We start from the raw sequence: 27,645 nt of genomic DNA, 5'->3' as shown, positions 1-27,645 counted from the left end.
TAAAACCTTTACAGGGGCACCTGGGTGGCTCAGTTGGTTGAGCGTCTGACTCTTAATTTTGGCTCAGGTCAAGACTCAGTTGCTCAACTGACTGACCCACCCAGGCACCCCTAGGCAGTGGGTTTTTAGATATGGCTCTGTAAGTATAAGCAACCAAAAACAAATAAATTGGAGTAGATCAAAATTAACTTTTTCCCTCTTTGCACTTTTGTATTTCAAAGGACACTGTCCATAGAATGAAAAGATAATTCACAATATATTTGAAATCATATGTGGATAAGGGACTTGTTATATAGAATGCATAACGTACTCTTACAACTCAACAATAAAAAGACAACCCAATTTTAAAACAAAGGACTTGAGGGGCGCCTGGGTGGCTCAGTCGGCTAAGCAGCCGACTTCGGCTCAGGTCATGATCTTGTGGTCCGTGAGTTCGAGCCCCGCGTCGGGCTCTGTGCTGACAGCTCAGAGCCTGGAGCCTGTTTCGGATTCTGTGTCTCCTTCTCTCTGACCCTCCCCTGTTCATGCTTTGTCTCTGTCTCAAAAATAAATGTTAAAAAAAAATGTTTTTAAATAAAAATAAAAATAAATAAAATAAAAAATAAAACAAAGGACTTGAATAGACATTTCTCCAAAGAAAATATACAAATGACTAGTAAATCCACGAAAAGATGCTCTGCATCATTAGTCATTAGGGAAATGCAAGTCAAAACCACAGTGAGATGCTACTTCATATCCACTAGGATAGCTAAAACCCTTGTACGTTGCTGGTGTGATCACAAAATGATATAGACACTTTGGAAAACAGTTCCTAAAATGCTAAACCTAAAGTTACCATATGATGCAGCATTTCTAGTCCCTGGAGAAATGAAACATACACACAAAAACTTCTACATAAATGCTCATGGCAACATTATTCCTAAGAGTCAAAAAGTGGAAACAATCCAAATGTCCATAAATTGATGAGCAGATAAACAAAATACAGAATAATTTTACAGTGGAATATTATTTAGCAATAAAAAGGAAGTAATGATACATGTTAAAGATGAAAGAAACATTATGCATATTATAAAAAGCCAGAAATCAAAGGCTTCATACTCTGTGGTTCCACTAACATGAAATGTCTAGGACAGGTAAATCCACAGAGACAGAAAGTAGACTAGGAGTTTGCCAGGGCCAGGGGTGGAGTTTGTTTTTGGGGCAATGAAACTGTTCTAAAGTTACGTTGTGATGATTGCACCATTATGTGAATATAATAAAAACCAATGAATTGTACACTTGGGAAGGGCGAATGTAATGATTTGTTAATTACATTTCAATAAAACTGTTTTGTAAGAAACAGGCCTTGTGCACAATATGACATCATAAACACAATAACACCAGGGGTTAGTATCCAGGTGCAAAAGCCATATAAATTAGAGGCAAGTATGCACTCCAGCAGAAAAATGGGCCAAAGATAGGACCTGTCAATTCACAGAGAAAGGAACTTGATCGCAAAATAAATATATGAATATGCTCATACTCGCTAGTCCAAGTTATTGTAAATGAAAACAATGAAGTAACTGTTTCCATCTTTACCTTTCTGAAAGCTGTAAAAATAAAAGACCATATTAAATGTTGGCAATGTTATGTAGCAATGGGAATTTATATACAGGTGCTCTTAGTATAAATTGGTACAATTGTCTTGGAGAATAGTGGCAATTTCTAGAAAAGTTGAAATAATGACCACCCTACTAAGTTTTTATGTGGATATATGCAATAGCTGAGATTTGCAAACATTTTTGTTCTAGCCTATACTAAGGATGAACATTTTTCTATCAACCTAACGCACGTATAATGTATGAGGTCTTGGGAATGAGGACCTCAACATATTACTTTTGGGATCAGTTCAACCTGTAACATGCTGTTTTCCCAAGAAATTCTGCTCATGCCACAAGGAGACATGTTTAAGAATGTTTACTGTAGAAATGTAATAACAAAAAAATGGAAGTAACCTAGTTTTTCATTAGTAGGAGAATGCCTACCCTCCTACAACACAAACAAGCAAAAAAACCAGTATGGCATATTGCTAGAATGAATACTATACAGCAGTGAAGAGATGACTCTAGATCTGTATTATCAACATGGGCAAATCTCAGAAACATATTGTTAAAAGCTGCAGAAAGATACATATGGTGTGATATGTATATAAGGATTAAAAACATGCAGGAGAATACTGTATTGCTTATGGCTGTGTCTACAGGGAAGGTTTCATTCATTCATTCATTTATAAAAGGAAAGGTATTTTTTTCATCTTTTTAAATAATTTGTTTATTTTTGAGAGAGTGCTTGCATGCGCATGGAGGAGGGGCAGAGAGAGGGAGAGCTAGAATCCCTAGCAGGCTCTTTGCTTTTAGTATCAGAGTCTGACGCAGGGCTTGAACCCACCAACAGGGAGTTCGTGACCTGAGAGCTGAGATCAGGATGCTTAACCAACTGAGCCACCCAGGCATCCCAGAAAGGTATTTTTTTTTCATGCATGGTAATGATAAACACCAAAATGAGGGTAGTTTTTATACTTTTGGGGGAGAAAGGGAAGTTAACACTTCACTAGGACAAACTTCTTAAACGGACTGGGGGAATTGCTTAAACATAAGTCAGATCAACACTCCCCTGAGGGCTTCTTATCACTGACAACAAAAGACAGTTTCTGTTGGTTTGCAGGGCCCTGTGTCATCAGGTTCTCCCATACTTCTGACTTCATTCATATCCCGTCAGGTCACTGCAGTCCAGCCGAGTGGGCCTTTCTGCTCTTCCCTGAACACATCAAGAAGCACCACTGCCCTTCCCCCACCCTTCGCCGCGGGGCTTTTGCCCTCACAGTAACTCCAGCCTGGAAAACTTCTCTCATTAGTTTTCTCCCTGCCTCTGTGTACATTTTGCTTACCCCTTACCTGCTTCTGACAGGTTATCCTTGACCACCTTGTCTAAAATGCTTTCCTCTTCCCATGATTTTTTTTTTTTTTCCTGGTTATAGAGCTTACAATTGCCTGGTATTTTAGTGTATGTCTATTTGCTTATTTATTGTCTGCCTCTCCCATTAGAGTGTATGGTATTGTATTCCAGTGTTCAGATCATGCTTAGCTCATAGAGGCTCAGGAAGTATTAATGGAATAAATGAAAGAATTAATGATAGCTTTAATGTTTTATTTAATGGGAAAAAATAAGATCTAAAGCCTATAAGCTAATTAAGTTTTGATAAATCTATATGTTGAGTACCTTTTAATCTGCTTTTTGTATTAATTACAGTGTGCTATTTCATATATACTTGCTAGTTGACAAAAACCAGTTTCCCAAAATAATGTTGTAAATATACACAAGAAACAAGTTGTGGTACGTTTGCTGTTAAAGAAACCCGTAGCGTAGTTTTTATTGTTTCAGGTTTACAGGTGGTTAGACTCAGCAGGAGCTTACTGAACGTTCCTGGTAGTGGCAGTGACAGCCTGTGAGGAGGAGCAGGAAGAGGCCGATGACCGTCCGATGGTCTGGAAATGGCACAGACCCTAGTGTATTTTATCGCCTTTCCATTAGTTCTTTCTAAGGGGCGGCGTGGCCACAAGTGGGACTTCTGTAGCACCCCTTCCCATTGTCCTGTGAGGGGTCTAAGCTGTGACATGCTGGTTAGTGCTTCAAGGGAAGGGGAAGCCTGTCAGCACGGACTTTTCTGCCATGTCTCCCGTTCTCACCTTGATTTGAAATGCCATGAAGCTGGGCTGAGACACCTGTGATCACCAATTAGACTGTAACAGAAGTACATGTTGGAGACCCCTGTTTATGTGCTAACAGCTAGGATCTTTATTGCCTCCTGCGCAGGCGTGGCTTGCATGTAGAAGCACAGGGAGCAGTTTATTTCTAGGACAGCTAAATTAGTGTCCTGGTTTCCTAAAAGCAGACGTTTTCTTAGCAGTGGAAGCTCATATAACTATTTATCTCAATCCAAGTATAGCTAAGTAATATGAGCAGCAAAATTATCTAATTACTGTATGAGTAGCAAAAAAGGAGCACAAATGGTGAGTTTTAAGTGAAATTCTAATATTAAGCCACTGATGATTTTAAAACAGACTAAGTTGTAGTATTTCTGAAATAAAGGAAAATTTGATTCATAGAAAATCTGAGAAATATGACTAAGAAATGGCAATGAATTGAAAATGTAAAGACTTGGATTCTAATCGCAATTTAGAACTTAGAATTAAATTTTTGAATTCAGTTTCCTAGAATGTGTGTGACTGGACACATTGCTCAATCTCCTTTCCTTGGTGCTGTCATTTAGTCATGTGAAGAGGACTCAGAATCACTTGTAAAAGAAGGGCTTCTCACTGTGTTGGTGTATTTTTCATCCTGTGTATTTAAATATAAATCCCTTTTGACAGTACTCTTTAAAGTAGTTTCCTTATTCTCTTTAATCTCAAAAACCATATTGATCTTTGCATCCTTTTTTGCAAAAAAAAAAAAAAACAAAACCCTGAAGAGTCCTTGAATACAAGGATTATCTCTTTATTTGTGTCTTCAAATACAGAGTACAAACCTTGATACAGAGATTAAATATTTGTTGAGAAGAATGAGATGATAACGCTGATTTTGAGCTCCTTGGTAGAAAGGGGGCTCTGGGTTCCTAGGAGAGGCTTTAATGTCTGAAAGTTATTTGTGCAGTTTTGGGATGTTAAAAAATGAAACAGGAGGAATGTCCATTCCCGGGTACGTGAAATTAAGGAGAGAGGGAGAGGGTCAAGTTGTAAGGGATTTTCCAGGGTTGGTAGTACCGAAGTGAAGAGAGGGAATGTGTAGACTATTGTATTCTCTGCTTTCTATTTCAGGCATGTCCACATTCTCTCCCTGCCCCTAAAAAGCAGACATCTTTGATTGATTGCTGGACACTATATATATAAAGGACCTGCAGAGACTCAAGTCTATGTTGTTTTCTCCTTTTGCTCTGAGCACCCTCAATCTAACCAGGGACTGAGATAGGTGGGACTGGGCTAAAACTTTGGGTAGATTCCATCTAAGGATGGGATCCATTGTGTTTGTTGCAAGCCCCTCCCTCCCTCTAGCACTGTAAGACTGTGGTTGATTTCAAGCCACCTTTCTAGTCTAGCTCTCTAGCTTCTCTGGCACGTGATAAGTGTCTTGTGCAGAAAACTGGCCGTAGGTCTGGGGCTCTGCTAGAATTCAGTCTGTCACACCATCCTATAGAGCTATCATAAGCTCCACTGGTTTTTCTTCCTCTGGGCAGAGTTCTTCTGCTTGTGGCAAGCCCATTTATGACCATTCGTGCTCACACTCTGCAAATAACACCAGGGAAGAAAATGACTAGTGATTTCAGCTCACTAAGGAAAGGTTCTTCTTCTCTGGAATTTTAGTTTATTTGCCCTCTTTGCTTTGCATGAGAGACAGTTCTTCAATGTCTTTAAAACTATTTCTTGTTTTGAGTAATCTGTGTAGTTTTATCTAGTTGTTCTGTGAAAGTGATGGTTTATCTCTACCTATTAATTTTAACCTATAAGTAGAAGTCTCAGTATGGTTTTTTGTTTTTGTTGATGTAAATGGGACATCAAAATAAAGTTGTTCAAACAACTTTGATAGAGGGTGCCTGGGTGGCTCAGTCGGTTAAGGGTCCAATCAGGTCATGATCTCCCGGTTCATGGGTTCGAGCCCTGTGTTGGGCTCTCTGCTGTCAGCACAGAGCCTGGAGCTTGCTTTGGATTCTGTGTCTCCCTCTCTCTCTGCCCCTCCCCAACTTGTGCTCTCTCTCTCAAAAATAAATAAACATTAAAAAAAAAAAAAAAAACAAGATAGAAATTCTCTTTGTAAAGTCTGAAGGTAGACAGGTAGCATTCAGTAAGGTATGAGCTATCTTTGTTTTGTAATCTTTTAGGATGTTTTTATTTTTATTTATTAAATTTCTTTTTGTAGTGTTTATTTTTGAGAGAGAGGGGAAAAAAAAACCCTACAAGTGGGGAAGGGGTGGCAAGAGAGGGAACACAGAATCTGAAGCAGGCTCCAGGCCTGAGCTGTCACCACAGAACCCAAGGAGGGGGCTTGATCCCACGAACTGTGAGATTATGATGTGAGCAGAAGTCAGACGCTTAACTCAGGTGCTCCTGTTTATTTTTTGTTAGAGAGAGAGAGGGAGAGAGTACGGGAGCATGAGCTGGGGAGAGGGGCAGAGGCGGAGAGAGAGAGAGAATCTTAAGCAGGCTCCATGTTCAGAGCAGAGCCCAACGACGGGCTTGATCCCACTACCCTGGGATCATGACTGAAGCAGAAATCAAGAGTCAGAGGCTTAACTCACTGAGCCACCCAGGCACCAGGATGTTTTGTTGTTGTTGTTGTTGTTGTTGTTGTTGTTGTTGTTGTTGTTGTTGTTGTTTTTTCAGCATCTCCGTCTTCAACCACATCCATCTACATTCCAGGCCACTGGCACTTCATTCTCTTTCTCTCCAGGAAAGAGAAGTGGAAGGAGAACAATTGTTTTAAAGGATGTAATCCGGCCCTGGTACCTGCCCCTTCTGTTCACTTCCTGTTGGCCAAAGTTCATTACGTGGCTACCCCTAGCTGCCAGGGAGATTGAGAAATGTAGACTGTAGCTGGGTGACCATGGACCCAGCTAAATCTGAGAGCTTCTATTACCAAAGGGGAGATAGGAATATCTACAGGGGGCCAGTTAGCAGTCTCTGTGATGCTATGGTGTGGGGAGAAGCTCTAACCAGAGTTTTCTTCTAAATAGTCCCATTTTCTTAAACTCTTGTACTAAATAATCTATTACTTCCTCTTTGATTTGTGATTTTTCAAACCTGAATGAGTCTTGTTTAATGTTTATGAGCATGTTCTCCATAGTTAGGCAAAGTTAGCAGACAAATACTGTCTGAATTTTGATCTGTGGTCTTCTGTTGTCTTTTTTTAAAAATACTAGTTCTGATTTTTGTTTTTCCTTTTTTGGTCTGTCTTCAAGTGTGTTAATGAGAACCTGGAAAGGGTTTAGTTATAGGTGGCAATGAGACTCTCACGTCTTCAAAACAGGAAAGGTACTGCCTTATAATTTTGGACCAGATGTCCCTTATCCCAGATAAGAGTAAACAATATTCCAAATGCACAAAATTAACAGAGTTAGGAGCCCTTTTAAAAATTTTTACTGACGCTCTGAAAATCAGTAGGTGCCTAGTCAGTGTAAGAAGTTCTGAGACATTTTAACACAGAATATATACCTGTTAAATTTCTCTCAGTTGATAGCAGTGGAAACTGACTCTAGCTAACCAAAAAGGTGATTTACTGCAAGGATCATAGGCATGCAAAAAATAAATAAAAGGAGGGAGCAGGGTAGAACTGATGAACAACTCAGAAAAGTCAGATGGGAACTAGCACCTGGGACCTCAGCAGCAGGAGTTCGCAGACCTTTTCTCCAGGATGTTGGAGATCCAGTGCCCTTCAGACTCTTTCCCTGTTGAAACCATAAATCCCCGTGAGAGAGTGTTGTTAGGTTCATTGTGGCACAGGAGCCTACCCCCGTGTCAGTCAGGACCGAGGAAGGAACGTGATCGTGTGGCACTGAGGCGACCACCGGAATAATCCGAGATTATTCGCAGAGAAGGCAAAGGCACGCGAACCAGGTTGCCTCTCAGTCGGCGTCCACCACATGGCCAGAGTGGAGGGTGTGGTGCCACAGGCCCAGAACGTGTCAGAGGTGGACGAGAGCCGAGATGAAGGTGCAGTCACCTGTGGCAGAGCCACCCTCGTGCTCCGCTCTCCTGCTGCGCGGGTCTGTGATGCCGTGACACGCCGACCCGGAGACTGGGAAACGCTAAAGAGGAGATGTGGGCGGCAGGTGAGCACGGTAACTCCGGGGCAGAGCCTCGCTGCCCGTGTGCACAGGATGCCACTGGACTAACTGAAAACGCTCCCGTGCGTACATACTTGGGGGTCTCCATTTTTGAGGCAGGAAAACAGTAATGTCAAAATATGTTTGCTTCACAGCTAGCTTTGGAAGCACTTTTCAGTCATTCCATATGGGGATGCTATTGACACAAATGAGGGAATTTATCCTGATTGCAAAAAAAAAAAAAAAAAAAAAAAAAAAAATGCGGACTCCCTACTTTTCAAAATTCCCCTGCTGAAAAAGGAGGATACTTCTGGAAATAATATGTTCAGAGTGTGGAATAGCTTGTGTGACCAGTGCAAAGCTCCAAACTATTTTCGTTAGTATGTGTGGTATGCGGTAGGGAGAGGATAGTACATTTCAGTAGGATTCCAAGAAAGGGCCATTTCGGTAGAACTTTTTAAGGAACAACAGAGTATACCACTGGAAGTAAACAGGGTTCATTTAGCAGAAAAGGATGATAACAGTCCTTTGGTTGCCAAAGAATAATAGGTGTTCATAGTGGACATTGATTTCTTTTGTAATGTTCCAAAATGTCTGCCGGGTGGGCAGGTTCTGTCATTGTGCTATCACATTCAGTGGGGATATATCTATTTGCTTATAAAATCATGCTTGTATGGTTTTGTATTCCTGTCAAATGTATGAATATACTTGCTTTTGTTTCCCAATCATTGCTTCCCCATTTTTGTATCATTACGTAGTTATCTTGTGTTCTTTCATGGGATTCTCAAAACCTCTGCTCAGGATCATTCCTTGTAAGTCAGTTTACCCTGTAATCAAAACTTACCTTTTTCCTTTTCTGAAACTGAAAAGCCAGAATGCGGCACGTTATCAAGGACTCTTTTGCTATAAAGACGTTATTAGGAAAACTGGCAAAATTTAAATAAAGTCTGTAGACTAGCTATTAGTACAGTACCCTATCGGTTTCCTGATTAGTAATTATTCTGTAGTTATGTAAGATAATATCTTTGTTTTTAAGAGAGACATGATGAATTATGGAGGTACATCATAACTGCAACTGACTCACCAATGGTTCTTGAAGAAAATTCTCCATCATTCTCTCTACACACCACACACACACACACACACACAATTATTTTTTCCTGAGCCAATTGAAAGTAAGTTCTGTATATTATCTCCCCTTACTTTTTTCTTAATCAGTGTGGGCACCTGTAACAAAACACCATAGGAGTATGGATACCATATCTATCTTAAACAATAGATATTTGTCAGGGCGCCTAGGTGGCTTAGTCGGTTGGGTGTCCAACTTCGGCTCAGGTCATGATCTCGCAGTCCGTGGGTTCGGTCCCTGCGTCAGGCTCTGAGCTGTTAGCTCAGAGCCTGGAGCCTGCTTTGGATTCTGTCTCCCTCTCTCTCTGCCCCTCCCCCGCTCACACTCTGTCTCTGTCTGAAAAATTAAAAAAAAAAAATCAGAAAACAATAGATATTTGTCATGGTTCAGGAATTTCAAGATCAAGTTGCTGGCACATTCAGTTCTTGGTGAGGGCCCTTTTCCTGGCTTGTAGATGGCTGCTTTCTCATCGTGCATTCACAGGGTCATTCTTCAGTGGAGATCTCTGCTTCCAATACTTACAAGGGCATAATCACATCATGGGGTCCCACCCTCATGACCTAATACAAACCTAATTATCTCCCAGAGGCCCCACTTTGAAATTCTATCACACTGGAGGCTTAGAGCTTCAGTATATAAATGAGGTGGGAAAGAGGGGAGACAAACATTCAGCCTATAAGTCTGCCTATGACCCCTCTAAAATCATGTTCTTGCATGCAAAATACATTCATTCTGCCCCAACAGCCTCAAAAGTCTTAACTCATTCCAGCATCAACTCTAAAGTCTATAATCCAAAGTCTCATCTAAATATCATCTACATCTGATATGGGTGAAACTCAAGACACAATTTATTCTGAGACAATCATCTTCAGCTGTGAGCTTGTAAAACCATGTAAATTATGTGCTTCCAAAATGCTATGGTGGGACACAGAGGATAGACATTCCTGTTCCAAAAGGGAGAAATCAGAATGAAGAAAGGAGTAATGGGTCCGAACCAAGTCCAAAATTTAGCAAGGCAGATTCCATGAGATTTTTAAGGCTCAAGAAAAATCCTGCTTGGTTTGATGCTATGCCCCCTGGACCCACTGGGTTGGGGGGGGGGGTCACTTTCCTCTACCTCTTATGCTTCAGGCTGCCTTTTGGAGGCACTCACCTAGTGAACCTTTTTTTTTTTTTTCTTTTTCTTTAAGTAGGCTTTATGCCCAGCACAGAGCTTGAACTCACAACCCTGAGATTAAGACCTGAGCTGAGATCAAGAGTCAGACACTTAACCAACTGAGAGGTGCCATCCCCCCACCACCTCTTTTTAAGTAGGTTGCCTATTGGATCTGAAGTGATGGTCCCTCCTTGCCACCTTTGAAACTGAGGAGGGAACCCGATGGTCTCTGAATTGTCTTTGGAGTTATTCTTTTCCTGTCTTGAAAATAGCACAAGATCACAGCCAAATAACCCTATGGTCCAGTCCTCTAGGATCTAAGAATTCCTAACAGCCTGTAGCACATGGTTTCAAGCATCAAATGGTTCCACAAGGCTTGTTTTGAAATATACAGCAGTCTCCTGCTCTCTTCTACTCTTTTCTCCATCTTCTTTTTGGCATTGACCTCCACATTGCAACGTGCTTATGTTACTGCTACTTGACTGTTCACATTGGACATTATTTATTGCCTTATTGCTATTAGAAGACTTGCAGTCCCTCTAGGAGAGGATCTTTGTTGGAAAGACTGCAGCAAGAAGTTTGGTGTGACTAGAAGGATAACTGGCATGTGTGGAGTGTGTTGGTGGCAGGGAGACCAGCTGGGAAGAGGAGGGCATTGCATTAGTCCACTGGAGGGAGAGGCACTGAGGGCTTTTTAAAATTGAGGAGTAACATACATCTGTTAAGTACATAAAGTATATCCTGCTCCCTGACTTTTTTAACCTGTGTGTATACTGTGTTTCCAATACCTCTCTCAAATTGTAGAACATTTCCAGCCTCCTTAAAATGTCCTTGTGCCCCAAAAGAAGGTCTTGAACTAAGGCACAAAAATGCATTACTGGTTCTAGAATGAAATTAGAAAATGAGGTGGTGCTAAAGATGACTCCAAACTTGGGAGACTGGGTAGACTGGGTGGTGATGCTGTCAACGAGGTGGGTGGTTCAGGAGGAGATTCTGGTTTGCATTAAGGGAGGAGTTAAGAGGGTGAGAGTTCAGCCTTGGACTTGCTGAGTGGGGATGTCCAAGTGGAACTTGGTGGTGGGTGGAAGTGTAAATTTGGAGTTCTGGGGAAAGTTTGGAACTGACATGTGGATTTGTGTATACTCATCAGCATTTGCGGTCTGAGAGCCAGCAAGAAGATGAGAATTCTCTAGAGATGCTATAGAGACCCAAGGTTATGATGAAAGGCATGTGTTGCTTTTATTAATTCTGTTTTTATTAATAGTGCATAAAATCAGTGAGAAAAATTCAGTGTAAACTTTTTTTTTTTTTAATTTTAATGTTTATTTATTTTTGAGGGAGAGAGAGACACACACACAGAGCACGAACAGGGGAGGGGCAGAGAGGCAGGCAGACACTGAATCCAAAGCAGGCTTCAGGCTCTGAGCTGTCAGCACAGAGCCTGATGTGGGGCTCGAACTCACAGACTGGGAGATCATGACCTGAGCCAAAGTCGGATGCCTAACTGACTGAACCACCGAGGTGCCCCTGGTGTAAACATTTTTAAAACAACATGATACATAAAAATTCAGTAATGTGTACTCTTTGTTAAAAATGAAAAAATCACATCGGTTCAGAGGGTTATGAGTAGGAAGTATGCTCTCTTCCCACTCCAGTTTCTTGTGTCTCCTTCCAGATGATTTTAGTGCATACATATTATGTTTATGGTTTATCTTGATTATTCCTTTCCAGTATTGCTTTGGTTAAGAGTGGCAGCAGTTTAATAAATATGGCTGACAGCCTACAGGCATGTGAACAGTATGGCTTATTAGTTTGATTTTCCCACCCTCCCCTTGTCCTGTAATGTGTTTTATGATGATATGCTTATAATCTCGACTGGAAAAAATTTTTCTTCTTTTGCCTTTTTTTTCTTTTGCATTTTCTTGGAAAAAAATGTTACTGTTCAGGCAAACATCTTAGTAGTCGTTGTAGTACTTAAATCTTCCCTCGATTAATAGTACTAACACTGTCACAACCTTGTCTGCTTAATGTGAGCAGACTAGTAACTTTTTTTAACCTGAAGGTAGTGATAAGCTAGTATTTTTCTTGATTGCCTTGTCGACAGTGTAATTCTCATTAGAATGAATGAAAGCCTTTTAAGAGTCCTCTTGCCTGGTGAATACAGAGACTAAAATACACTGGAAAAGTTTGTAGCCCATGTTTTCTTTAGCATGGATTTGATCTCCAGTCTAGTCGAGACTAAAAGGTATTAGATGTCGTTTCGAGAAATGTCCTAATGTTAATTGTGCAATCACTGTAACTTGTTTAAACCCTTCTATTACAGGGTACTTATTGTTGAAAGAGCAAAGAGCATAATGTGTATTTTCATTCATTCAACAAACACTTGTAAGGTACCGCTTTCTGTAATACTGATAGTAATAAAAGGAAACATTGCTTAGTACTTACTATTTGTTAGCTTTTAATAAATACTATCCTGAGTGCTAGATGTTTAATAATGAGCAAAATAAACCTGGTGCTTTCCTTTATGGAACATTACACATGTATAAGATAGTAATACTGTCATTTTTATTTGAATCATGTCAATAAGAAAATTTAGCATCAGTAGTTGAATTGATTTTCTTCTGAGTTCTAAGACTTTGTCACCTTTATCAGAGGTTTGCATACCAGTTTGCCTGTACATTCTGATCCTGAATGATCAGAGTGACCTGTATTTTTTTTTTAACTTTTTTTTTTTTAATTAATTTTTTTTTCAACGTTTATTTATTTTTGGGACAGAGAGAGAGACAGAGCATGAACAGGGGAGGGGCAGAGAGAGAGGGAGACACAGAATCGGAAACAGGCTCCAGGCTCTGAGCCATCAGCCTAGATCCTGACGCGGGGCTCAAACTCACGGACCGCGAGATCGTGACCTGGCTGAAGTCGGACGCTTAACCGACTGCGCCACCCAGGCGCCCCCTTTTTTTTTTTTTTTTTGAGAGAGTGGGAGCGGGGCAGAGGTGGGGTGGAGACAGAGGATCCCAAGCGGGGTCCGCGCTGACAGCAGCGAGGCCCATGAGGGGCTCACAAACTTTGAGATCATGACCTGAGCTGAAGTTGAACACTCAACTGACTGAGCCACCTAGGCACCCCCAGAGTGACCCCCAGTGATTTGACTGAGGCTGTTTTCCAAGAGTTACTTAGTTGAATCTCAGTTCCTTAAAATGCAATTAAAGTGACACCGTGATTATAATTACAATATTTAAAAGCAAACTAATGATTTAACTTACTACTTCCTAGACAGTCCAGCCAACAGTGTGAATACACTGTGGGTAGTGCTGGTTTGGGTGTGTCTCAAATCAAGGCGGATATCTTTTAAAGAGATACACTCACAGCATTCCTGACATACACACCTGCCACACATTTGTTACTTAGGAGCTCTGAAAATTGTCTTTTTACTAGTATGTTCTATTGCGAGAAAATAGTTTAAAAAATTTCAGAGTTAAGAGTTGGGTACTGGTATTAAATACAGTGTTCTTTTAGATATAGTTTTTTATTTTTTATATTTTATTTATTATTTATTTATTTTTACTGTTTATTTATTTTTGAGAGAGAGAGAGAGAGCACAAGCCAGGCAGGGGCAGAGAGAAAGAGAGGGACAGAGGATCCGAAGCAGACTCTGTGCTGACAGCAGAGAGCCTGATGCAGAGCTTGAACTCGTGAACCGTGAGATCATGACCTGAGCTGAAGTCAGATGCTTAACCAGCTGAGCCACCCAGGTGCCCTAGATACAGTTTTTAAAAGAGATGATCAGATTATTATTTTATTTTTGTTGTGTTTTAAGTGTTTTTGATTTGTCCAGCTTAAAAAAGTTTTAAGTTTATTTATTTTGAGAAAGACAGAGACAACATGAGAGGGAGAGAGGGAGACAGAATCCCAAGCAGGCCCTGCACTGTCAGTGCAGAGCTCCATGAGAGGCTTCAACTCATGGAACCATGAGATCATGACCTGAGCTGAAACCTAGTTGGACGCTTAACTGACTGAGCCACCCAGGTGCTCCTGTCCAGGTTTTTAAAAATGTTTATTTATCTTGAGAGAGAGAGAGAATGTGTGAATGGGGAAGGGGCAGAGAGAGAGGGAGAGAAAAAACTCCCAAGTAGGCTCTGAGCTATCACCTCTGAGCCCAGTGTGGGGCTCCATCTCACAACTTTGAGAAGAGGACCTGAGCTGAAACCAAGAGTAGGACGCTCAACTGACTAAGCCACCCAGGTGCCCCTGCTTTGCCCAGTTTAGTAACTTGTTTATATGTTATATTGTTAATTTTTAAACAATCTCCTGTCTTCAGTTATTGGCTCATTTCTAGCTATTCTATTCTAAACACATTGCAGCCTTGCTCCTGCATAAAACTTTCAGTAGTAAACATCCATACAAACTTCTACCTCTTTGGGGAAGAGATTGATGAAGATCTATATCAGTTTTACAATTAGTTTTCACAAGTTTCTTTAGGCCATCAAATGGAAGCAGTACCATCAGATTCTAAGTATCATGCCTATTTGAATGCCGTTCCTTTGTTAAGAACAAGTTTTTATTTTCCAGCTGTTCTAGCTTGCAGCATTCAGATAGCTTCCCCAAATTAATATTATCGGTATGAAATACTCTAAAATATATTTAACCCCTCGATCAAGTTGCCTGAGAGGCCAAGAAAGAATCTTTTATTCCTTTGGGACTTTTCATAACTCTAGTACAGTGCTCAATTGAAAATGTGTTCCTGATAAATTGTGAATGACCATCCTCACTGTAATTGGCTGTTTCATAGTTAAGATTAAAGTTAACACACAGGGGTGCCTGGGTGGCTCAGGCAGTTTAGTGTACGACTCTTGATTTCAGCTTGGGTCATGATCTCACGGTTTGGTTTGTGAGCTCAAGCGTTCTCTCTCTGTCAAAATAAATAAACTTAAAAAAAAAAAGTTAACACACAAACTCCTCTGATGAGATTTTTCTGTAAAACAAGATTTCCATTAAGATTGACCAAAAAGTGGGGTGCCTGGGTGGCTCAGCCAGTTAAGTGTCTGACTTCGGCTCAGATCATGATCTCACGATTCGTGGTTCAAGCCCCGCGTCAGACTCTGTGCTGACAGCTCAGAGCCTGGAGCCTGCTTCAGATTCTGTGTCTCCCTCTCTTGTGCCCCTTCCCTGCTCATACGCTGTCTCTGTCTGTCTCAAAAATAAACAAACATTAGAAAAAAAAAAGATTGACCAAAAAGTAAAAAGCTTTGAGGTATGAGATCAAAAGTACAGTAGCTTGGTATTTTATATTAAAATTCAAGTGTCCCAAAGGATTAAACCAGGGATAATCTTAGAGTGGAAATGGGTACTTAGGTGAAGATGAAGGGGTCAGAATGATTTCATGACAGTTGCTGACCATTCTTAACTGTTTTTCCCTTGTGTTGCATTTCACTTTCTACTTCTGTACAGTGCTGGACCACTCTTATGTAAGCATTTTACTTTTGTGCATAATTTATTTGTGTTACCACAACAAAGGCTGTTAATAAACCACGTGTTTCCCATAGGAACCTAGTACTGGTCATTATTTGGAATACTATGGCTGGTGGCTTTAAGACTATACAGCAGTAAAACATTATAAATAGTTTATTCTAGGACTGACTTACTTTGCTTCATTTGTAAGTTAATATACTATTTTTCAGGACAGGCTTTTTCTTTGTTGATTTATTTTTTAATTTGCTTTATTAGAACAAAGGAAATTATACATGCTCCAACCATAGCATTTTAGGATCTATTTCATAAAATCAAATAATGATAGAAATGAGCATTAAGCATTGTTCTTGGGCACTTCCTTCTCCCTCTGTTTTTCTTTGTTTGCTGTTTATCTAAAGTATATATAACTTACAATATTTCTGTTGAAAAAAATTATGCCCTGCTTAGATCTTAGTGGATTTATTTTTACTAGTAGAGAATTCTGAAGTTATGCAAATCTGTAAGGACTTAGAGCTTAATCTTTTTCTTACTGGGATTGAAATAAACATCTTTAAACTCCCTTTTAGGTCCATCATGTTACACAAAATGGAGGACTTTACAAAAAACCGTTTAATGAAGCTTTTGAAGAAACACCGATGCTGGTCGCTGTGCTTACTTATGTGGGGTATGGTGTACTCACTCTCTTTGGATATCTCCGAGATTTCTTGAGGCATTGGAGAATTGAAAAGTGTCATCATGCAACAGAAAGAAAAGAACAACAGGTAATTGTTAAGAGTCTTTGATTCTATAAATGGAAGCCTTTTATAGAGATCTTGGTATTTTCACTCATTATTTCTTTAGAGATCTGGGGACATGTTAAAATAAAAATATTCCAGATGAAGTTAAATGAAAGCATTTCACAAAGGAAGTGGAAAACAAGGTTAAGGCATGGAGAAATCAAGGTCTTTAAGGTATTTCTAATTTAGCCATCACAAGAATTTATTCCTGTTTGATGGATGAGAAAGCTAAAATTCACAAGTTAAAATAACATTTCCTAAGACACTTCGTGTCAGAGCTGGTACACAGACACAGGTCTGTGAAGTGCCCGAAGCCATGTTCTTTCTGGTCATGGTACTGTGCTGTATCCCAAGTTGTGGCTCCATTCGTCTCAGAAGATGTAGTTCTGGAGAACTCATGATGTGTTTTCTCATAGACACATTGTACATAGATGTTTGGCTCACAGATCAGCTCCTCTCCCCAAACAAGTCTGTAAACAGAATGTGGTTGAGCTCTGTTCATGGTAGAAAAACAATCTTGTTTGAGTAATTGTAAACAGGGATAATAATGGTGGTCTCTGGGAGGAAAGACCTCACTTCACTTTTCTCTCTATACTCCTTTGCACCTCTAGAGTTCTGTACAGTATGCATGCATTGCCTATTCTCAAAAATCAGCCAAATTAAGGTGAAAAATGCCTGGTGTTTCTAAAAACAAACTTGTTTGTTCTTGGCATGTGAAGTATGCAGAGGTTGTCCTCTAACCCAAGGAATATTTAGATTAGAGATAGAGTAGGTAGATAGATTAGATTTAGATTAGAGATAGATTATAGAAGGGCTTCAGAAATTAGATTTTTTTGGTCCATCATACTTCTCACTTTCGTGGGGTTTTAGAGGAGAGAGGCGGATGTGGTGGCAGCAAGGTCACCACTGAGAGAGGAGCCATTAGACACTGGGCATGGATGGTGGTCCTGTGGGGGGAGGGACGGGGGCATCCAGAAATGTGGGCAAAGAAGGGACCTCATCAGCTGTTAGAAAGCCAAAACCAGTCTGTATGGAATTGAGGATTCTGGTCCTGGGAGAACCCAGAACCCAGGCTGTCTTCTCTCTCATGTCAGTCATTCTGCATCCTCACCAGCACCAGAACCACAAGTTGGCCATCCTTCACTGCGCTGAAGGGCCTACAGTTCACTTCATCAAGAAGGTATTTCTTGAATACCTAATGCAAGCAAAGCCCTGCACTCAGAAGTTTGGTCCAGTAGGCAAAACTCGTTGTATGGTATTGCTGTTACTTATTTATGGGCCAGTATCTTCCTATTAGACTGAGTTGATGGTGGTTGTCACTGATGGGAGCTAACGTTTGATTCACATAGCCACATTCAAAAATCTTTGTCTACAGGGTCCTCTCCTAGTGTGGACATACTTCAAAGAGCTACTAACTAACATGTAGAGGTGGGTGTGGGGGTGCTGGTTTTGATGTGGAGAGTATTCCAGGCTGAGGGGATGGGGTGGGCAAGGGTATGAGGAATGTTTGGGAGCAGCTGGGTTTTGGCTGTATGAGAGATTGTGGTTTTAATGTCAAGCTAAGAACTTTGTGGGCAGTGAGGAGTCTGGGCAGTTTTTGAGCAGGGGAGTGGCCGGAGAGTTTGCATAGCTGGTGTTGTGTCATGGTGTGATAAAGAATGAATGGGGTTGCATCAGAATTACTTCGTAAAAGAGTACATCACGTTTCGAACTTGTTCTGTGTTTCCAGAGGGTGAATTGACTCTTGAGTATTGGGGCTGCCTGTGTGTACTTGACCTTTGTGTTAAGGAGTCAGAACACATAGATTTTATTAAGTAGTTTCTAATTCTGTTGAGGAAACATAAACTCTTCAGATTTAACGGGTCTTTGCAAAGCACTATACACGTAAATAGTGTCTGAATTGTATGCAGATGTAGAACAAAAAAATAGCTGATTAGCATTGAATTAACCAGGAAATAATTGTAGGAGGAAGTAATAGGAAATATGTGGGACAGAGGGGGGACATTTGCTTCTACGGTTTAGAGGACTGTACTAATTTGTTTGAATTCTTTCAATAGGATTTTCACAGTAGATAACATTAACAGTTAAAACAGTTGAGTACTGCCATTTTCTTTTCTTTCTTTCTTTTTTTAATCTTTATTTATTTTTGAGAGAAAGACAGTGTGAGCAGGGGAGGAGCAGAGACAGGGAGACACAGAATCCGAAGCAGGCTCCAGGCCCCGAGCTGTCAGCACAGAACCCAAGGTGGGGCTCTAACTCACGAACCGTGAGATCATGACTTGAGCTGAAGTCGTACACTTAACCGACTGAGCCACCCAGGCGCCCCGAATTCTGCCATTTTCTTATCAAAGTTTAGCTTTTAGAGGGAAAGGAAGATCATTCAGCCCTATGGTAGAGCATGTTTATTTTCTGATACTGGATTAGATGTAGTGAGAGGGATATGCAGAGTTTTAAGTGTTACATTGGAAGAAGTGAGGGAAAGTGCTTGGGATCATAAAATGCAAATCTAATGTTGCCACTTCCTCATTTCACTGAGTGAATGGTATTTATAACTGCCTCCTTACTTTCTTCCCCATTCCATTATAAAAGAGAGTCCATTTTAACTATTTATGCTAGTTCTTTATATGTTGCTTTATATGTTGCTAGTTCTTTATATGTTGCTTTTATATGTTGCTTTTATATGTTGCTTTATATGTTGCTTTGGGTAGAACTGAATCCCATGGCCCCAACTAATGAGTTAGCATGACTTTGTTCTATTCTATGTAAATTGTAAAAAAAAAAAAAAAAAAAATTCTTTGAATTCTTTACTGCTTGATCCTCTCCTATTAGTGTTATTTTGGAGGAGAGTGTTGTTTTTCCCAGTCTGTAGTCTGTTTCTTTTTTATGTGAGATGAAGCTACTAGTCCTCTAGAAACATGTATGTGATTAGATATAGCAAAAGGTTGAATTTAAAACATTCCAGTATCTAGACAAGAAATACCTAAGAAATTTAAGGATCAAATCATGGTAGGTAGTTCCCATACAACTTACCAAACCTAATATTTTGCCTCTACGGTTTATGATCAAATATTCAAAAATGGGAAGGATAGGATATTGGGAAGGGACATTATTTATCCACATCCTGATATGTTTAATTTTCAAGATACAAAAGAAGAAAATTATTTGAAATAGATTAATAGAAATTCCTGGAAGTATTTTATTCTTGACCTTCCTCAAAAAGTAGTTTACTAAGAATATTCTGATGGTTGCCATTGTAGCAGTATCTTTGGAAACCATTAATGTCGTATAGTTGCTTGATGTATTAAGCTGAGGGATTATCAGTTGGTTTGTCTTTTTTCGTTCTGTGGACTTACAAAGAGCTCTACTTTCCATTGTTTTGTGGTGTGTGTGGACCCCCGGACAGCAGTCATCTATTTTTTTTTTAAATAGCCTCATTGAGATAAAATTTATATACCATAAAGGTCACCTGTTTAAAACATATAATTCAGTTAATTTTAGCATTACAGTTGACCCTTGAAAAATGTGGAGGTTAGGGGTGCCGACACCCCCCACATGTAGTTGAAAATTTATGTATACTTTTGACTCCCCCAAAACTTAACTAATACTCTTCAGTTGACCTGAAGTTTTGCTGATAACATAAACAGTCGATTAACACATATTTTGTAAGTTATATATATCATACTGTATTCTTTTTTTTTTTTTTAAGTTTATTTATTTATTTTGAGACAGAGTACCAGCAGGGGAGGGGCAGAGAGCAAGAGAAAAGAAAGAGGATCCCAAGCGGCAGTGCAGAGCCCAATGCAGGCTTGAACTCAAGAACCATGAGATGATGACCTGAGCCAAATCCAACAGTCGGACGGACATTCAAGTGACTGGGACACTCAACTGACTGAGCCACCCAGGCACCCCCACCTTTTATTTTCTTTTTTAAGTAATCTCTACACCCAAGGTGGGGCTTGAATTTACAACCCTGAGACCAAGATTACCTGCTCCACCAACTGAGCCAGCCAGGTGCCCCTTATATACTGTATTCTTACAATAAAGTAAGCTAGAGAAAAAATATTAAGAAAATTATAAGGAAGAGAAAATACATTTATAATACCGTACTGTATTTATTAGAAAAAAATCTGCATGTAGATGGACCTGCAAAGTTCAAACCCCTATTGTTCAAGGGTCAAATGTATTTTCAGAAGTATGCAGCCAGCACCATAATCTAGTTTTAGAACATTTTTATCATCTGAAAAAGAAACCCCATAGCTGTTAGCAGTCACTTATGACTCCCCCTTATCACCCTAGGCAACCACTGATCTACTTTCTGTTTCTAGATGTTTCATATGAATGGGATCATACAATGTGTGATTATTTGTGTCTGCCTTCTTTTACTTGGCGTAATGTTTTTTGAGGGTCATCCATGTTGTAGTATGCTTCAGTAATTCATTTCTTTTTATTGCTGAATCATATTCCACTGTATAGATGTCATCTATTTGTATTTACTCTAGGGATTTCTCACTAGTACCAAGCTGTATCCCAGATAAACCTTTTCAAAGAGTTTTGTAGTAGATTACCACCTTATCCTTTTGCACTAGTGACATTAGTAGGTTTGCAAAAGTTTCCCTGTCACCTTTTGGGCTTTTTTGTTTGGAGCAACAGTGTAGCTTTTTTAAATTTAATTTTATTATTATTATTATTTTAATGTTTTATTTATTTTTGAGAGAGAGAGACAGCACGAGTGGGGGAGGAACAGAGAGAGGGAGACACAGAATCTGAAGCAGGCTCCAGGCTCCAAGCACAGAGCCCGACGTGAGGCTCAAACTCATGAACATCAAGTTCAAACAGCGCATGAAGGCTGTTTGTACTTTACCATTGCCACTCACCTGCCAGTTAAGTATTTTTTGTCTGAGCAAGTATCCCTTTAGAGTACTTGTTATATTGTATTATAACTTCATTTGTGTGCCACTCCGCTCCACTAAGAGATCCTTAGGAGTGTAAAGGTTGTGTCTTACTCATTTTTATACCTAATGCCTACCTTAGTGCCTGGAAAGGACAGCTCAGTAAACGTTTGTTCAGTGACTGAGCAAACAAGTATTAGGTTGGCCTGACTAAAGTCATTTCACAGTGACTAAATTAAGAAGGAGGAGGAAGAGGAGGGTGAGGATGTGGAGTGGGAATGGGGGACAGGCTGGGGGAGGGGGAGGGTAGGAGTAGTGGGGGTATTGTAGTTTGTGGAGAGAACTGTCTTGTTTTTTAATATATCCTGAGTCTGGCAGAAGTATTCAGCAAAAGGCATTGGAAGGAAGGAAGGAAGGAAGGAAGGAAGGAAGGAAGGAAGGAAGGAAGGAAGGAAGGAAGGAAGGGAGAGATAAGTCATCTATTTTAACCCTGTCCTAGAATATTTAAACTGTAGGAGATATTTTTGGGAACAGACACTCTTGTTGCCTAAACTGGAACCCTGAATAGTTACCCTGCTCCATCCCCATTCTTGCTTCATTGCTAAGCTGCAGGGAGTTTGGTTAGCGGCCTTTCAGTTCTTTTCACCGAACCTTCTAACTGTAGTCAAGCTTCTACCCTGGCCAGGAGTCCCTGTCTTCTGCCGTTCTGTCCCACCAGCTTTTGGTCTCTAACATCCCTCACTGTGGCAACTTTCCTGTCACTCTGTGTAAGTCTGTTCCTGTCTCAGGGACTGAGGTGTTGTCTCATCGGAACAATGAGGAGTGGTGAGCTCCTTGATCTTGACAGTCTCTGCCCTCCCAGCCACACCCTGGCTGCCCAGAGCTCTACTTCACTTGAGCCTGCAACCGTTTTGGGTTTGGTAACCCTTCCAATAAATGGGACCAGACCGTCTTAAGTGTTTTCTGATGTTTATATAGTAAAACAAAAATAGTGCTCTTTCTTCTAATAAAAATTTGTCTGTGATGGAGTATTTCTCTCAGGTGTTTGAGTTAATACCTTTAACATTAATGTGCAGTATTTAGAAAGGGTTTAAAGAAATGAGATCAAGAAGAGTTTGTACTGTTTACCCTATTTGATGTGAATGGACAAAGATTGGAAACAGCTCCCCCCACTCCCCCAATCCTACTTTGGGAAATAAATGCATGGTGAATGACAGCCAAGGGGAAGTCCCAAATTAGAATTTGGATGTCTTTGTTCCAGTTTTCACTCACTTAGTATTCTTGTTGGAAGAAGAGACTATCAAAAAGGATACGTTATTTAAGTAGTAAATTTCCAATTATGATAGACACATTATTTATGGATATTTTCTCAAGGAAATGTAAATGTTAGGGCAATTGTGAAAGAGATGGTATCGGGTACTGCACATTCCAGAGAGTACTTTCTGACTCTGCTCAGCTTTAAGATTTTATCTACTGTGAGGCTTACTTATTAGTTACTTTATAGTCCAATGTCATAGAAGGTTAATTATAAAATTTTATGAAGAGTCTTTTTTAGCAATAAAAATCTTACACAATAAGGCTTAAGCTTTGCATGTTTCTAATTAGCTTATTTAACAGATTAATTTAGATTGACACCAAGTCCAGATCTCGGGGCTAGAAGTTCAACAGTTTGCTAACTGTAGTATAGTTATCTTCAGGAGTCCAGTTGCTCTAATGTGGTCTGATCATGTGGTCATATCACATCAGTCATAACATTATGCATTCATTTTAGCTCCACCCAGACTATTTTTTTATAGACTTAATTTTTAGTGCATCTTATTTCAGGGAAGAAGGGAGGGCTTTAAGTCCCTCATCATGAGAATTCATCATGAGAATCTTTTTTTCAAACTCCCATCCAAGGAAAGAAACCTGAGATAGGTGTCTTTCTATATAAGCAAACTTTTAGTCTTTCTTGCTTATCATTTTTCTTTGGATATGTTTCGCTTTGATTTTAAAAATATGCAGAGGATGGAATTTTAATTTCAGAATTATTATTTTTTGTTTAAAACTGAAATTACAGTGTTTTTTTTTTTTTTTTTAAGTTTAATTTATTTTGAGAGACAGAGAGAGAGCATGAGTAGGGGAGGGGCAGAGAGAGAGAATCCCAAACAGGCTTCACACTGTCAGCACAGAGCCAGACAAGGGGTTCAAATCCGTGAACAATGAGATCATGACCTGAGCCAAAACCAAGAGTTTTGAATGCTTAACCAACCAAGCCTCCCAGGTGCCCTTAAAATTAGTGTTTTTATTAAAAAAATTTTTTTTAATGTTTTTATTTATATTTGAGAGAAAGAGAGAGACAGAATCAGAAGCAGGCTCCAGGCTCTGAGCTGTCAGCACAGAGCCCGACGCGGGGCTTGAACTGAACCGTGAGATCATGACCTGAGCCGAACTCGACTGAGCCGCCCAGGTGCCCCAAGACCTACTTTATTAAGTTCTTTGACTCTACATTCATGCAGTCAGATGATTATTTACAACGATTTCATATAGGTTAGCCATCAAAGCCAAGTGGTTTTTACCTGATTAAGAGTGTTTTACCTTGAGGCGCCTGGGTGGCTTAGTGGTTTAGCATGGGACTCTTGGTTTCAGCTCAGGTCATGATCTCACAGTTTCGTGAGTTCGAGCCCGTGTGGGGCTCTGTGCTGGCAGTGCGGAGCTTGCTTGGGATTGTCTCTCTCTTCCTGTTTCTCTCTGCCCTTCCCCACTCTCTCTGTCTCTCTCAAATAAAAAAACTAAAAAAAAAAAAAGAGTTGTTCCCCCCTCCTTCCCTTTTTTTAAAGTAATGTCCACACTCAACATGGGACTCAAATTACAACCCTGAAGTCGACAGTCTCATGCTCTACTAAGCCAACCAGGTGCCCCAGAGTTGTTTTAAAGTTTTAAAGTTGTTTTTAACATAGAGAATTGATGCCTTTGTGATTGTTTTCCTTATCAGCGAATTCAGTATAATTGACCTCTCATTCTTAAGTGCTATTACAACATGAAAAGGGAAGTTGTAAAAATTTTCTAAAGCAATTTAGTTAAATTCATGGTATTTCACCATTTGTTGGCAGGACTTTGTGTCATTGTATCAGGATTTCGAAAACTTCTATACAAGAAACCTCTACATGAGGATTAGAGACAACTGGAATCGACCGATCTGTAGTGTGCCTGGAGCCAGGGTGGACATCATGGAGAGGCAGTCTCATGATTATAACTGGTCCTTCAAGTGAGTCTCAGTTGGGAAATTATCTCTTGACAGCAACAAAAAGGAATTTCTTCACTTCAGAATTTATTCTATTGCAAATTGAGTATTCTGTTAAAACAAGAGTCCAAGCTGAGAGTACAGCACAACATAATTAGTTTCCTTGCATATAGTTCATCGTTATCCAGATTTTTAAAATATATTTTTCTGTTACATTTGATACTGTGTTGGATTATAACTGAAAATAAAGTTTGACTAATTAAAAAGAAAAACAAGAAGCCAAAGAAAAACTGTCCTGTTATGCCACTTACCAGAATCAAGTGTCTGAATATACTTCTAGATATTTTGATTTCTCGAATGGTTCCAGGATATATGCAATGCTTTTACTTAAATAGGCTGAATAGTTTAGAAAACTTTTCATATTCATAAAACTTTATTGTTTAGATCTCACAAGTATTGCATGGTTGCATTGTTACTATTAAAAAAACAAAAAGACAGATAATACAGATAAATGAAACATTCCCCCATGACAACTAACCACTATCCCTTCTGCAAATCCACTTCCCCACAAATCTTCACTCCCCAGAGGTGACCACTGTTACCAGTTTGTTGTGTATGATTCCTCCAGATGTTTTCTGTGGGGTATGTATGTGGTGAATCCACTGGGGTTACGTACAGGTAATTTGATTTATAAAAATGGGACCATACTATAGAAATCATTTTATATCTTGCTTTTTTCTTGCTAACATGTTGGTAATATCCTGCTTGTCTGTATCCACAGCCAGCTTAATATTAGCAGTGGCTACTTAGCATCGTATAGTATAGATGTATATAGTGTATGGCAGGTTGGGCTGCACCATCCTTTGTTAAAAACCCCAAAATTTCAGAGTTCAAACAGCAGCAGTTTCTTGTCCACACTTCCCATCCACCTTAGGTTGGTGGAGCCTCTGAACCATGTTATTCTCACTGGTGGGCCCAGGCTGATCGAGCTTCCATCATATGGAATGTCACTGGTCTGTGTGCCTGGAGAAGGGGCATGGTAGATAAATTGTGCAGTGACTCTGAAAGGATCTTTATGCAGCTATCCTTTCGTATCTGTGTGGAAATTGCTGAGTCAAAGAGTATGTACTTCTTTTCATGGAGAAGTCCTGCCAAATTGCCCTCCAAAAAAAAAAAAATTACTGACTGATATTCTTATCTACAGTATGTGAGACTGTCCTGGCCAACACTGGCTATGGTCAGTTTTTATTTTATTTTATTTTATTTTATTTTATTTTATTTTATTTTATTTTATTTTATTATTTTATTTTATTTTATTTTATTTATTTATTTTTTTTATTTTTTTTTTTCAACGTTTATTTTATTTTTGGGACAGAGAGAGACAGAGGATGAACGGGGGAGGGGCAGAGAGAGAGGGAGACACAGAATCAGAAACAGGCTCCAGGCTCTGAGCCATCAGCCCAGAGCCTGACGTGGGGCTCGAACTCACAGACCGCGAGATCGTGACCTGGCTGAAGTCGGACGCTTAACCGACTGCGCCACCCAGGCGCCCCTATGGTCAGTTTTTAAATCTTTATCATTATCTATACGTGAAAATTACTATTTTGTTTTAACTTTCATTTGCTTAATTTTAGTTTCTTAGTGAGTTTGAGCTTCCTTTCTACTAGGCCATATTCTCCCTACTTTCTGTATATGGTGCTTCCTTTTATATCATCAGTGTGTTTATTATTACGTGTACATATTTGATTTGCTCATGAGTTTCATGAGCTTTTATGGTATTGAAATACAGGTACACAGGGAATATAATTAAAGGTGTTATAAACATGGGTTCCTACAACTATCTTGGATTTGCACGGAATACTGGATCATGTCAAGAAGCAGCTGCCAAAGTCCTAGAGGAGTATGGAGTTGGAGTGTGCAGCACTCGGCAGGAAATTGGTAAGTGCAGGCTCTGTTTGGCCAGCTAATGTTCTTAATTGTGCTACTCAGGAGGGAATAATGCTGATACAGAGCTAGAATAGTAAACATCCAAATACATACTTTGCCATATAGTTTCTGAAATAATGGATGATTTTAATGTGTTCAACACATGTTGAGACATATTTATCTTTTCCATTATATTATAATACAAAATATCTCTAGAAAAGTTCCATAAGTATATGACTCATTTACAGCTTTAGTGTTCACTTTGTTGGCTTTTACAAATGGTAGTGGTTAAGAGTGCTGTTTCCTAGGCCTGACCCTGTGGGCATATGAGGGTTATTTAATCTGTTTCCATGCTGGTAAGTGGGGGTGAGAATAATTACTACCTTATAGGGCTATTGAAGAATTAATTCATATAAAGCATTTGTGACTTGGTAAATATTCAGTAAATGTTAACTTTTGGTTATTGTACCTTTACAAAATGTAAAGGTGAATAGATTTATATAAATAAATTTCATTTTTGTTCATAGGACGATTTCAAATTCTTCTGTTTTGTTCCAGAGAACTGATAACTATAAAGGTTAAAAGGCAACTTCTGGATATTTATTACTATGAATCACCCTCAGACTTAGTAGATTAAAACAGTAATTCATCATTATTTCTCATAGTTCTAAAGATTGGCAAGTTTAGCTGGGTCATTTGTACTCAGGTCCTTAATGACATAGTTTAGGAAGCATGGTGCAATGACGATATATGGTAATCAGACCTTACATCTTTATCGCACTTTGTAGTTTATAAATTTCTTGAGCCTTTTCTCTCTTTTGATCCTCACAACAATGTCATGAGGTAGATAGAGCAAATATTATTATTGGTATTTAGCAGATATGAAACTGAAGCCCAGGGAGGTTAAATGACTTGCTTAAAGCTTTGAGGACTTGTAGCATCTCAGTTCAGCAGTCTTTTTTTCATCATCTTTTCTGCATTGATCAGTCTTGTTCAGTCCTTACAGATTTGATTATTGACATAAAATCACAATACAAAGTGAGGGAGGATGTTTTTTAACTTGTCTTTTGCTACATAACAAATCGTTCTAAAACCTAGCAACTTAAAACAGACACATACATTTATTTGCTTATAATTCTGCCGTTTGGAGAAGCCTTGATATTTATCTTAGCTCCATGTGGTGTTGGGTGGGGCATTATGGCTGAGGATAGAGTATCCAGGG

The 27,645-nt window shown here is 39.5% G+C and overlaps 1 protein-coding gene across 1 annotated transcript in view; it reads left to right on the top strand.

Annotated features, from left to right (window-relative positions):
* Positions 1-27,645, top strand: part of SPTLC2 (serine palmitoyltransferase long chain base subunit 2) — a 103,491-nt gene that overhangs the window by 11,824 nt on the left and 64,022 nt on the right. The window contains exons 2-4 of the mRNA XM_003987869.5: positions 16,176-16,370; positions 24,367-24,521; positions 26,287-26,435. Coding sequence (XP_003987918.1) covers positions 16,176-16,370; positions 24,367-24,521; positions 26,287-26,435 — 499 coding nt within the window. The remainder of the gene's footprint in view (positions 1-16,175; positions 16,371-24,366; positions 24,522-26,286; positions 26,436-27,645) is intronic.

The sequence above is a fragment of the Felis catus genome, chromosome B3 (assembly GCF_018350175.1).
Source record: "Felis catus isolate Fca126 chromosome B3, F.catus_Fca126_mat1.0, whole genome shotgun sequence".
Taxonomy (NCBI): Eukaryota; Metazoa; Chordata; class Mammalia; order Carnivora; family Felidae; genus Felis; species Felis catus.
This window is presented reverse-complemented; position numbering and strand designations above follow the sequence as displayed.